Source organism: Zootoca vivipara, chromosome 2 (assembly GCF_965207765.1).
Source record: "Zootoca vivipara chromosome 2, rZooViv2.hap1.1, whole genome shotgun sequence".
Lineage (NCBI taxonomy): Eukaryota > Metazoa > Chordata > Lepidosauria > Squamata > Lacertidae > Zootoca > Zootoca vivipara.
Window position 1 is genome coordinate 113222706 of NC_142584.1, and position 12832 is coordinate 113235537.

Sequence of the window (12832 nt, forward strand, 5' to 3'; positions counted from 1 at the left end):
TGGAAGTTGTAGTCTGGCAGCTTCCGGAAGGGGCCCCATGGGCTGTGCTGCCCTATACATTTCACAGGGCACCTTCCCTGTGTTCCTCAGCCCCACCCCAGATACACAATGCTCCCCCAAAGAGCATCATTTCGGCACCAGCTGCATCTGATTTCTCTCCTGGGATACTAACAGCTGGAACAACAAATGCCTATGGAATTGACCCCTCTCAAAGATCTGGCAGGACTCTCTCTGGCTCCACTATTGAGGCCACTGACTACTGACTGGTGGAGCCTGCTCTCCTTTCCCTGCATTTCCAATGGGGTGGTGGCACATGTCGGAATAAACACACTCCCCCCCCCTGCCTGAGGGCTACCTCTCACCCCATTGAAGGACACAAAAGGGGCCCATTTGGTCCAGCACCCAAGAGGGGCCACCCAGACGCTTGTGGAAAACCTACAAGAGGGACGAGAGAGCAAAACCAGCCCCCCCCCTGCAGCTTCCAGCACCTGAGATTTAGAAGCCTGCTGCCTCTGGACTGTGGAGGCAGAGCATAGCCATTCATGCTTAAGAGCCATTCACAGCCTAGTGCTCCATGAATTTGTCTCCTTGTCTTGTCCCCAGCTCGGGTGAGTGGAGCATGATAGTCTTAATCTAAGGGTCACTAGCTTGAGCACCACTTTGAGCAAAAGATTCCTGCACTGAAGAGATCTGCACTAGGTGACCCTTGTGGTCCACTCCAACTCTGCAATTCCATGATTTTAAGTTGGTTGCCATCTCTGCCTCCAGTGGCAGTGAGTTCCATAGCTCAATTATGCACTGCACAATGAAATGCTTTATCTGTCCTGGATCTCCCAACATTCAACTTTGTTGGAGGGCCATGAATTCTAGTGCTATGAGAATCTGCAATGTGGAGATAATGTGTCTCTGCCTCCAACATGGAGACCAGAGCAGTGTGTGGGCAGTTTGCTTGTCTGTCATGGCAGGAAGCCTTGACAGACAACTTTCTTGAATTAACAACAGCAACTGGTTTCTTGAGGCAGCCGGAAAACAAATCAGGAAGGAGCAGGCCTCTCAAACACAACACAACATCTCTCAGCTCCAGCCCCCCAGAACTGTGGAAACAGAGTGTCAGTCTTGGAGATGCCATGACCTGTGTATGGCTGTGGGTCTCCTGGATTTCAGACCGGCATCTTTCCCAGTCCGAAATGGGAAATGCAAGCGATTGAACCTGGTAGCTTTTCCATGCCAAGAAGACGCTGTTCCCCTGAGCCGCAGCTCTTCCCCATTTTTGGAGCAATGCTCACAACCTTCCTTATACTATTCATTTAACTTTCTGAAATCCCTATGTTAGGTCAAAAGCAATTAATAAGGAGTCCAACAAGTTTATATATTCACAGTCACACTCAGAACAAGACCTCATTTAGAGCCCCAGAGAGGAACATGCAGCTGAATGATACAGACAATGTTACAACCACAAAACCAAGATGGCATCATAAGAGTTGAACAGAAAATGGTATCTTCTTATTTTAAATGTGGCACTTTTCAAAAATATTAGCTGGACGTATTCCCTAAATGAATTATCTGATGTCTGATGAATGCCTTCTTCTGAATGAAGCTTTTCCCACACTCGGGGCATTCATAAGGCTTCTCCTCCACGTGGGTCCTTTGGTGTTTGATCAGCGTATCTCGCCGAGAAAAGTTCTTCCCGCACTCAGGGCATTTGTGAGGCTTCTCTCCTGTGTGGATCTTCTGATGGTCCGTCAACCGACAAGGATGATGGAAACTTTTTCCACACTCGGGGCATTCATAAGGCTTCTCTCCCGTGTGAGTCCTCTGATGCTTGATCAGTGTATCCCGCCGGGAGAAGTTTTTCCCACACTCGGGACATTCGTGCGGTTTCTCCCCTGTGTGCGTCTTCTGATGTTCAATTAAGTTGCATGGGTGGTTGAAGTTTCTCCCACAATCTGGGCACTCGTACGGCTTCTCCCCTGTGTGGGTCCTCCGGTGATTGAGTAACGTATCTCTCCGGGAAAAGCTTTTCCCGCAGTCCGGGCATTTGTGAGGCTTCTCTCCCGTGTGGATCTTCTGGTGCCTCTTCAAATGGAGTTGCCACCGGAAGCCTTTCCCGCACTGGGAGCATTGATACGGCCTCTCTCCGGTGTGGATTCACAGGTGACTCACCAAGTTGGACCTCTGGCTGAAGCTTTTCCCCCAGTGGGAGCACTTGTGCGGTTTCTCTTTGGTGTGGATCCTTCGATGCCGCATCAGCGTTGCTCTGTAACTCAGGACTCTTCTGAGTCGAGTCTGTAACTCTTCCCGCACTCGGGACACTCGTATGGTTTCTCTTCCATGAGGCCGCTCACGCAGATCCAGTTATGTGGCGTTGCCTCTACCAATTTTTTGAGGGCTTCTCTGAGGTTCCCGCAGTCTCCTCAGTGGTGCGCACAAAAGGGGTATACACACAAAAGGGGTATTAGGGTCCAGTTAGGGGTGGAAGGTGGGGTTAAGAATTTGTAGCAGATAGTTAAGAGATTTAAGGCTGGCAAGGTTGTGTTGAGGACAGAACCAAACAGAGCGGTATAGGGGCAAAGGGTGGGAAAGAGGAGTGAGAAAGCGGTTTAGGAGAAAAGGGGGAGGGAGGGAGATTAAAGAGTAAAATAGGGGATGGAGAGAAAGAAGGAAGGAGTGGGAGGAAGGGAGGGAGAGGGGGGATAACTAAAGTAGTAACAATGATAATATATTGCGGTGCTGGTTTTAATTTTGGTATGAGGTATGGGTTCGCTGGCGGGGGGGGTTGTTAATGAAAGTGGGGGGTTATAAGTACGGTATGTAGATTTAGGGGTTGAGAATGAAAGATGAAAAGCCTCCCACCTCAGATTTGCAGAACTACAAATCCCATCATCCTTGGCCATTGGCCACGCTTGCTGGGGCTGATGGGAGATTGATTCAGCCCCACCTGGAGGACTATAGTAGGGGTACCAGAATTTTTTCAATGAATCAGGGGACATTTTTCAATTTCAATGGATTTTGTATGGGGACTGATTTGTAAATCTGGGGACTGTCCCTGGGAAACAGGGACGTCTGGTAACCTTACTTAGACCATACCGTAGATTCACTCTGCCAAAACACTATTCCTAAAAACGACCGGATCCCCATTCCACCCCCCTCCCTGCAGTGGATTAAAAGAGATGAAGGGGAAATGTAACCTTCGTGCCCCGGAGGACGTTTGTTGGAAGGGGGGAGGGTCCTCTTTCCCTCCTGTCTCCGGGGATCGAACCTGGAACCTTCTCAGGAAAAAAACAAGATAACGGGTCTTGTTTGGAAAGAGGAGAACTAGTGTGTTCTGAGAGGGAGGGGTCACTCATTCCTCCCCATGGGTCAGTGAGCTCCGCTTCCTAGAGAGGCAGGAAGGTTTGGAGGGGGGAGCCAAGGTTGGAGGGGGAGGGGCCTCCACCCACATTCCCAGAAGAGTACCAGGTTTGCAGAGGAGGAGGGAAAAAAGGTGCAGAACATTGTGGGGTGGGGTGGGGTGGGGGGAGATTTGGGGTTGTGGGGATGGGGAGGGTGTGCTTTTCCTCCCCCTGAATCAGCAAACGGGGCAGTTGGGAAGGGAGGGCAGGCTTTTGGGCGGGGCGGGGGGGGATAAAAGGAAAGTAGGGGAGTCTTCCCCCCTCCCCCTTCTTTCTGCGGATCAATCGAGCGGGGGAGCGGCTGATTTAGGCACTGCTGGGATAAAGAAGTCTCTCCCCTAGGGGGGGCGCTTTCTTGGAGAGCCTCCAGCCCTTTATACTGCGGCGGGAAGGGAAATCGGAATAGAATAGGGAGCAAGGGAGGGGGAGCAGAGAGGACAAAGAGGTAGAGCTGCAGGGCGGGGAAGGGAGCGATGAGCGGGGAGAGAAAGGGGGCAGAGACCCCCAACAACAACTCAGTTCTTGGGCGCTATCTGTAGAGGCCTCGATCCGGCTGCCGATCGGGGACCCTCCATTCTCAGGGTTCGCATTGCAAGCCACACCCCCCAAAAGAAATCAGCCTTCCTGCCTTTTACTATGTGTAATGCAGCGGGGTGGGGGTACAGGGGGAGCCTTTCTGCAGAGGGAGCACCGGCAGAGTTTGCATTGCAAGATCTCCTTTGCTGCGCCCCTCCCGGCCTTTGAGGGAATAGAAATGGGAGGGCCACCAAGGGCTGGGACTTGAACCTAGGCCTCAATTCCGCGACCCTCTGCATGTTCTGGGTTCCCCCTGGCAGGAATCCCTGGGGCGCTCCTGGCTCCGCCCGGGAACTCAGGCAAGGCTTGGTGGGTCTCCTTTGTCTAGAGCAGGCAACCCCAAACTTCGGCCCTCCAGATGTTTTGGACTACAATTCCCATCTTCCCCGACCACTGGTTCTGTTAGCTAAGGATCATGGGAGTTGTAGGCCAAAACATCTGGAGGGCCGCAGTTTGGGGGTGCCTGGTCTAGAGATGGGGTGCCCAAGCTTTTTTCGAAGAGGACCAGATTTAATGACATGAACATGCATGAGGGCCAACCAAAGTTGTTGACCTTTTTAGTACACAGAGAGATTAGGCCCCCAAAACGCACTTTGGACATCCCTGGTCTAGAGAGAGGGAGTCCATGGAAGGGTTATTGGAGGTGAGAGGGGCCTGGGTAGAGACCCCACCCTGTCTCCCTCCTCTCCTCCCTACCTGCTCACCTGGCATGTCCGCTGATTGGGAGAGATTTGGTGGGAGGGCAGAGGAAGTTGGGGGGCTGAGGGAGGAAGTAAAACATCCCTGGGGGAGGAATCAAAGCCATCTTGGAGAAAGAGAGAGAGACACTTGGGGGCCGCCTGCCTTGACTTCTCCCTCCTGCCCAGGAATCTAGATCCCTGAACAGGAGCCCTGATCCACCCACCCTCTCCTCCCTTGAAGCTCAGGCCTTGCCTTGCCATAAGTCCCGGATCAGTTGCTGCATGGGGCGCTGGGGGTGTTGTTGTTTAGTCGTTTAGTCGTGTCCAAGTCTAACCATTGGGGGAAAGAGGAAAGGGAGGGTGCCCACTATTATTTCCGCCCTTTGAGGCTTTTGTCTTGGCAATTACATTCTCACCCACATGCCTGTTTTTCTTTGAAGAAACATCAAAAGGGTTCCTACCCAGAGATAACTGTTCCCCACTCCTCTCCATTCCACCAGGTTTCCATTATTCCCATTATATCAGTTCTCACGTCTCTGGGATTAAAGGTATTGGGAAGATTGCTATGGAAATGGGTGGGGGTGGGGGGTGGGGTCCCCCCCAAGCCAGCCTGTGTATTCATTACTGCAATTGTTATTTTTATTTATTTATTGAATCTATTAGTCCCTTTCCCTTGCCCAGGGCAGCCCAAAGTGACTTACAACAGTTGTTGTTGTTGTTGTTGTTGTTATGTTCCACGGTGAGACTCCAAGGTCTTGTTTGTCCTGTTTCCTATACTTTGAAGGCAGAGAGAAGGCTGTTCTCAGGGCTTGCTCCACCGTTAGGGAAACTGAGGCAGCCCCCTCAGGCAGCAGATGCAGAGAAGGGCAAGGAGGGGACTGAGCTGAGTGTCATTTGGGTTGCCCTGATTTAACCCTCTATCCTCTCATCCAGTGGAAGGTGTGGTTCTATTGCCAGTGTCCAAGACACAATACAGCAGCCTTGGGAAGTCAATGGTGCAGGATGATTTGGGAATGTGTGCAGTTGGACTATATCAGGAAGATGTTGGAGATCATGGAGGAAGTAGGAAATGAAATACAGCTATTCAACATTTTCAGAAGAGGGGGAAGAAGGGGAAAGTGTGTCCCACTAGATAAGACTCCCATCATCCCTGGCCATCGGCTACCCTTGCTTTGGCAGGTGGTACTTTGTGTCCAACCACATCTGGAGGGTCAGAGATGCCTCACCTCAGCATAGAAGGTTCCTCTAGGGCAGCATTTCTCAACCTTGGATACCCATATGTTCTTGCACTGCTACTTCCATAAATACTGACCACTGGACCCAATGGCTAGGAATGATGGGAATTGTAGTCCCACAACATCTGGGGACCCAAGGTCGAGAAAGGCTGCTCTAGGGCTTAGTGTTATTTGAGAGTTGATCAAACTGGATCTTAAGGGTTCTTGAGAAATTTCCCAGGGATTATGGTATCTAGACCAATCTGTGGTCTAGACCAATCTGTAATTTTCAACAGGTTTACCACACCTATCAGTCAATAACCCTTTCCCACCACCCTTCTGAGTAATACCCTTGCCACCCTCCCACTATATATAAGGGTCTGGTGACTTCTGTTTCAGTGTATCTGAAGAAGTGTGCATGCACACAAAAGCTCATACCAATGACAATCTTAGATGGTCTCTTAAGGAGCTACTGGAAGGAATTTTTCTATTTTATTTTTATTTTTTATCTAGACCCTAACACTATAAACCCAATGAGCCCCACTCAGCAGGGGTGGAGGATTATTGTGCAGAGGATGAAGAACTTCATGGTGAACTTAGGACCCTGATGAATAATGGGCAGGTTCATGGACATAGAGCAGCTCCCTTTCATGTGAGAAACCACTTTTTATAAAAAGTAAACCCCACAGTTCAACCGTATTCTAATATAATGCTGCTTCATTAACGTTGATTGAGGGTTAGGAAAGGCTGATGATGCATTACCATTATTTGACATTATTTCATTTGCCTTTCCTAAAAATTTGTAACATATGGAGGACAGGAGATATCTCGGTTTAAGTACGCTTCAGTTTGAGTAATTTCAGCTTAAGTACTCCATGGACCTGTCTGGAACGGATTAATCCACTTTCCATTACTTTCAGTGGGAAAGTTTGCTTCAGATTAAGTATGCTTCAGGTTAAGTACAGACTTCTGGAACCAATTGTGTGCTTAAACCGAGGTACCACTGTATACAATATGCTAAAATAAGAGAAGGTGCTAATTGATGTGTGTAATATTCCTTTGTTCTCTTCATAGAAAACAAATAGGATTCCCGACCCTCCTGTCGAAAGAAGACAATGGAGAAGGCATTCAAAATTCTGGTAGGAAAAATCCAATGAGAATAAACCATTTAAATACATTGAGTGCAGAAATAGAGAGCATAAACAATTTGAAAGTATGGAGTGTGGAAAGAACTTCAGTCAGAGTGGAAACCTTAGAAAACATCAACGAACCCACACTACGGGAAAACAATTTCAATGTGTGGAGTGTGGAAAGAGCTTCCGTCAGAGTGGACACCTTAGAAGACATCAACAGACTCATACAGGAGAGAAACCATTTCAATGCATGGAGTGTGGAAAGAGCTTCAGTCACAGTGGAACACTGAATTCGCATCATCAGACTCACACAGGAGAGAAACCGTTTGAATGCATGGAGTGTGGAAAGAGCTTCAGTCAGAGTGGAGGCCTTAGAATTCATCAACGGTGTCACACGGGGGAGAAACCATTTAAATGCTTGGAGTGTGGAACGAGCTTCAGTCACAGTGGAAGCCTTAGAATTCATCAACGGATTCACACGGGGGAGAAACCATTTAAATGCACGGAGTGTGGAAAGAGCTTCAGTCAGAGTGGACACCTTAGAATTCATCAACGGTGTCACATGAGGGAGAAACCATTTACATGCATGGAATGTGGAAAGAGCTTCAGTCAGAGTGGACACCTTAGAAACCATCAACGGTGTCACACAGGGGATAAACCATTTAAATGCATGGAGTGTGGAAAGAGCTTCACTGATCTTACAACACATCAACGGACTCACACAGGAGAGAAACCATTTAAATGCATGGAGTGTGGAAAGAGCTTCAGTCACAGTGGACACCTTAGAATTCATCAACGGATCCACACGGGGGAGAAACCATTTAAATGCATGGAGTGTGGAAAGGGCTTCAGTCAGAGCGGACACCTTAGAACCCATCAACGGTGTCACACAGGGGATAAACCATTTAAATGCATGGAGTGTGGAAAGAGCTTCACTGGCAGTGGACACCTTAGAACCCATCAACGGACCCATACTGGGGAGAAACCATTTAAATGCATGGAGTGTGGAACGAGCTTCAGTCACAGTGGACACCTTAGAATTCATCAACGGATCCACACGGGGGAGAAACCATTTAAATGCATGGAGTGTGGAACGTGCTTCAGTCAGAGTGGGAGCCTTAGAATTCATAAACGGATTCACACGGGGGAGAAACCATTTAAATGCACGGAGTGTGGAAAGAGCTTCAGTCAGAGTGGACACCTTAGAATTCATCAACGGTGTCACATGAGGGAGAAACCATTTACATGCATGGAATGTGGAAAGAGCTTCAGTCGGAGCGGACACCTTAGAACCCATCAACGGTGTCACACAGGGGATAAACCATTTAAATGCATGGAATGTGGAAAGAGCTTCACTGAGAGTAGACAACTTAGAATTCATCAACGGACTCACACAGGAGAGAAACCTTTTAAATGCATGGAGTGTGGAAAGAGATTCAGTCACAGTGGAGGCCTTAGAATTCATCAACGGACTCACACAGGGGATAAACCATTTAAATGCATGGAGTGTGGAAACAGCTTCACTGATAATGGAAGCCTTAGAATTCATCAACTGATTCACACAGGAGAGAAACCATTTAAATGCATGGAATGTGGAACTTGTTTCAGTAGGAGTGGAAGCCTTAGAATTCATCAACGGATTCACACGGGGGGAGAAACCATTTAAATGCATGGAATGTGGAACTTGTTTCAGTAGCAGTGGAAGCCTTAGAATTCATCAACGGACTCACACGGGGGAGAAACAATTTAAATGCGTGGAATGTGGAAAGAGCTTCAGTCAGAGTGGAGGCCATAAAATTCATCAACCGACTCACACAGGGGATAAACCATTTAAATGCATGGAATGTGGAATGTGCTTCAGTCAGAGTGGACTTCTTACAAAACACCAACAAACTCATACAGGGGAGGAAACCATATAAGTGCTAGGGAAGTAGTTAGTATGGAATGTTTTTCCAAAACATCTACCAAATTCTATGGGGTGAAACCATTTAGAGTGCAGAACATGTTTCTCTCCGAATTGACACTTTTCTTTACATCAGTAACAGGAAATCAATCTTAAATGCATGCAGAATATATGAGCTTTTGTTGTTTGTATGTAACGTTGTTTAGACATTTATTTAAAGTAAAGAAGGTAACATTTCACAATAGTAAGCATAATATAATATTTAATGTATTGTTAGATAGGGAGGGGGAGCGTGTAAGTCCGGAGTGTTGTTTCTGAATGCGGAGTGAGTTGCTTTTGGTGTATGGTGGAGGGAGTTGGAAATGTTTGTATCTGGGAATGGAGAGTTGCACAAAGTGGAGCTGAGATTGGTGGTGTTGCTTTGGAAGCAGAGTTAGTTAGATTAATATTATAGGAACAGCAGCATAGCTCCCACTGTTATAATTGCAATAATGGAATAATGACACAGAAAGACTGAAAGCACCTACCGGTACTATATGCCCAAGTTAATATTGAAACCCTCACCTTTTCTTTTGATTCATAGATATACTCGCTTGGCCTGCCACGCGTTGCAGTGGCTAATCCCTGTGACTGCCCCTACCCTCTCCCGATCCATGACCTATTGTGTTCCTCCTCCCCCCCCCCCGGCTCATCCCTGTGAATCCCCCAACTCCGTCCCAACCTACATCCCATTGTTGGCCAAACACCATGGGAGACACCAGGGCCTCGTGCTCTCCCTGGCCAGCCTGAGAGGTGTCTCGACCCTCCGGTGCAGCCAGCTGGTATCGATCTGGACCCTGGGGGCCTAGACACGCTGTAGCAGAGTCCATGTAGCGTAAACGTCCACAGAGAGAGAGAGAGACGTATTAGCATATTTACAAGCTTTATTCAGCGTATCTCAGGAGAGAGCAAACATGTCTCCTTCTTCATCAGCACAGCAGAAAGAAAGCAATAGCAATATACAACAGAAGTGGACAGACGTGGCATACAATAGCTACATGCCTGTACCTTAAGGTGGAACTGAATCCCAACACCCGTCCCCTCCTCCCCCCAATCCCCACCCAGGCGTGTCAGTACCTCCATTTGGCCTAGTCTGTAAAGGCTTCGGCCGAGGAGGAGGAGGAGGAAGAGGAGTGGGTGGGATTATGGCAGTATTTGCCATCTGTTCCTTTTATGTGCACCTGAGGGCACTATATTTGGCCTTTTTAAAAGAGAAAATCACGTTTTTAGGTGTGTTAGGGGTGGGATCTTATGAATCTAACATTCTGCAAACACTCTCATATTGGCAAGGAACGGTGTGTCCAAATTTGTGCGAAATCGGTCAAGCGGTTTCCAAGAACACTGGACTATAACAAACATGGACCCTCTACATTTTTATATTGTGTATAGATATATTTGATGGTAGGAGAAATAAAAGGGGTGATTAGTGGCATAACCAGGAAAGGCTCTGTTCCTATGTGCACGTCTTGCATGAGGAGGGAAGGGGCACAGGGAAGAAGGGGCCATACCAGAGCATCTCAAAGCAATGTGCTGGTGGGGGTATGGTGACACAAGTGCGTGTAGAATGCTATCCCCAAAATGAGACTGGGGAGAAACAATATGGATGAGTATAATGTGGAAGGAGGTTCAGGCAGGTCCCAAACCGAGAGTGCTAAGGGTCAACTTCCTCCAAATCCACCAGCTGCCCCAAGACAGGAGCCACCTCTGGGCCCTGAGGGTGGAAAGCCTCCCCTCCACCTTTGCAAAAGGACATGCTCCTAGGAAATCCTCCTGCCAGCTGACCATGGTGCATATTATTGAAGGGCTTCTGGTTTGCTTCTGATCTGAATGGCGGTGTGATCAGTGTTGTATTAACAAAGGCAACCGTTTGGCAGGGGTGTGTGTGTCCCCGACGGAGCCCCAAAGAGCAAGAGGCAAAAGGCAGCTCCCTCACGTCCGCTTCGCACAGGCGGGGGGGGGCTGCCCTAAAGTAATGAAAGACGAGAGGCGGAAAGTTTTGGGGAGGGGGGAGGGGCGAGAGTGGCCAACGCCCCCTTATATTACAGAAAGGGAAATCGGAGTGATACCAGCAAGGGAGGCGGAGGGCAAGAGAGGACACAGAGGGAAGGAGGAGAAGGGGTGGCGGGAAAGGGGCAGAGACTCCTGTCCTGGGACCCCTCGACAGGGGTCCAGATCCATGCAAGACACCTGTAGGGTCTGCATTGCACCATCTCCTTGGCAGCAGCATCACCAAACTCCTGTTTCTCTTTCCTGGGGGGACCGAGATATGCTCAGCTGCCGTGCACCCCCTTGGATGCCTTTGCGGGAATGGAAATGGGGTGCCTGCGAAGGGGGTCCTCACAAGGGTCCCCACCCCCAAGCAGGACTTGGTTTTGGCCAAGTCCCCAAATCCACTGCCCCTCACAACACTTCACCCGATTTTCCCTGGCAGGAATCCTGGGGGTGATCCGGGCACCGCGCACGCAGATGTGTTTGGTTCTGGCCTTGAACTGTCCAGATTGTGCCAGTTTTAAAGATGGCTGATTGTCGCCCCAGACAGTGATGGGCAAGCTACAATCACTGTCGCCCCTCCCCAAAACTTCCCGCCTCTCGTCCCTCATGACTTTACAGCACCCCCCCCCCCCGGTGCGAAGCGGACGTGAGGGAGCTGCCTTTTGCCTCTTGCTCTTTGGGGCTCCGTCGGGGACACATACACACACCGCCAATTTACTGGGGGAGTCGCTGGAGGACGAGATTTGCGTATGACTTGCACTGTGAGTTATATGGTGATCTGCTACAATCACCATATATCTCCCGGACCAAACATCTGTAATACTCCAACTCAGTACAAACTGCAGACAACGCACAAAGCTCAGCTTCCGTCGATGACATAGCGATCAGGCTTTGCTTGCGCGAACGCCAACCAATCAGAGAATTTCCAAACCTTACTACCAAACCAGACACTGACTTCCAGTCCTCCTGATTGGCCCAATCCGCATCTGCAAAACACGTGAGTTGTGGCTCACCTTGTGCTGACAACTCCAAACAGAACTCCTTGGTATCCTGCAAATACCTCAGCACTCTCTTAATGCCATTCCAGGCATGCACACTAGGCTTCGAAGCCTCTCTACTAAGCAAATTGATTGCAAAAGCAATATCTGGTCTACTCCACTGTGACAAATACAACAGACTCCCTAGAGCAGACTGAAACACTTATATGTTGAGGACAATGTGAAAGTTTTTAAAGAAGATCCATCATGGAATATTGTTCTCTCAGAAATGAGAGAACAAGATCCATTTTTGGGACAGAATTTAAGGGAATTTGAAAATGACACTATGAGCTGAGATACGGGGAAAAAATTACCAAGAGCCATTAAGGAATGTTTCTATTATTATTATTATTATTATTATTGATTTTTACAACAAAACAAACAGAACAAATATTTCAAACTGAAATACATAAATCCACTGCTATCTCACAAAAATAAAAGTTATCATCGAACAAAAGGCAACAAATTTGTTTATTGTTGTTGCTGACTTCCCGTCACCTCCCATAGCGCAACTCTTCTTTTTTTTGCAAAGTACATACTTTTCTCTTCGTCTTCTTATAATCTCTTTTGTACATCAATAAATCCGATCATACCGACAATTCTTATAGATTCTAATATTACTTTATAAGCTAGTCATTCTAAGGCTGCCATGGAAATTACAATATGTCCATTTCTCTCTTGCAGATATCTCCTAAGCACGTCCCATTTTTTTTTAGCAAACATCTGTTTCGTAACTCCCCTTAAGTTATCTGTTAACTGAGCCAGCTCTACCATATCTGACAATTTACTTTGCCACTCTTGGAGTGTTGGGAGCGTGTCCCCCTTCCACCTGGCCGCTATTAATAACCGGGCTGCAGCTGATGCTC

At 48.2% G+C, this 12832-nt stretch overlaps 2 protein-coding genes and 1 pseudogene across 2 annotated transcripts in view; 2 read left to right on the top strand and 1 right to left on the bottom strand.

The window, feature by feature from the left end:
- Positions 1-1348: 1348 nt before the first annotated feature.
- LOC148687089 (uncharacterized) lies at positions 1349-4679 on the bottom strand (annotated as a pseudogene).
- A 2255-nt stretch (positions 4680-6934) lies between these two features.
- LOC132591613 (uncharacterized) overlaps positions 6935-12832 on the top strand; it is a 53050-nt gene continuing 47152 nt past the window's right edge. The window contains exon 1 of the mRNA XM_088664288.1: positions 6935-7001. The gene's annotated coding sequence lies outside the window, so the exon portion shown is untranslated. The remainder of the gene's footprint in view (positions 7002-12832) is intronic.
- On the top strand, positions 6995-10372 carry LOC132591532 (uncharacterized). Its single transcript, XM_088663902.1, is given in 2 exon segments — positions 6995-8643; positions 8645-10372. Coding segments are annotated over 2 exon segments (1836 nt in total). The 5' UTR covers positions 6995-7077; the 3' UTR covers positions 8915-10372.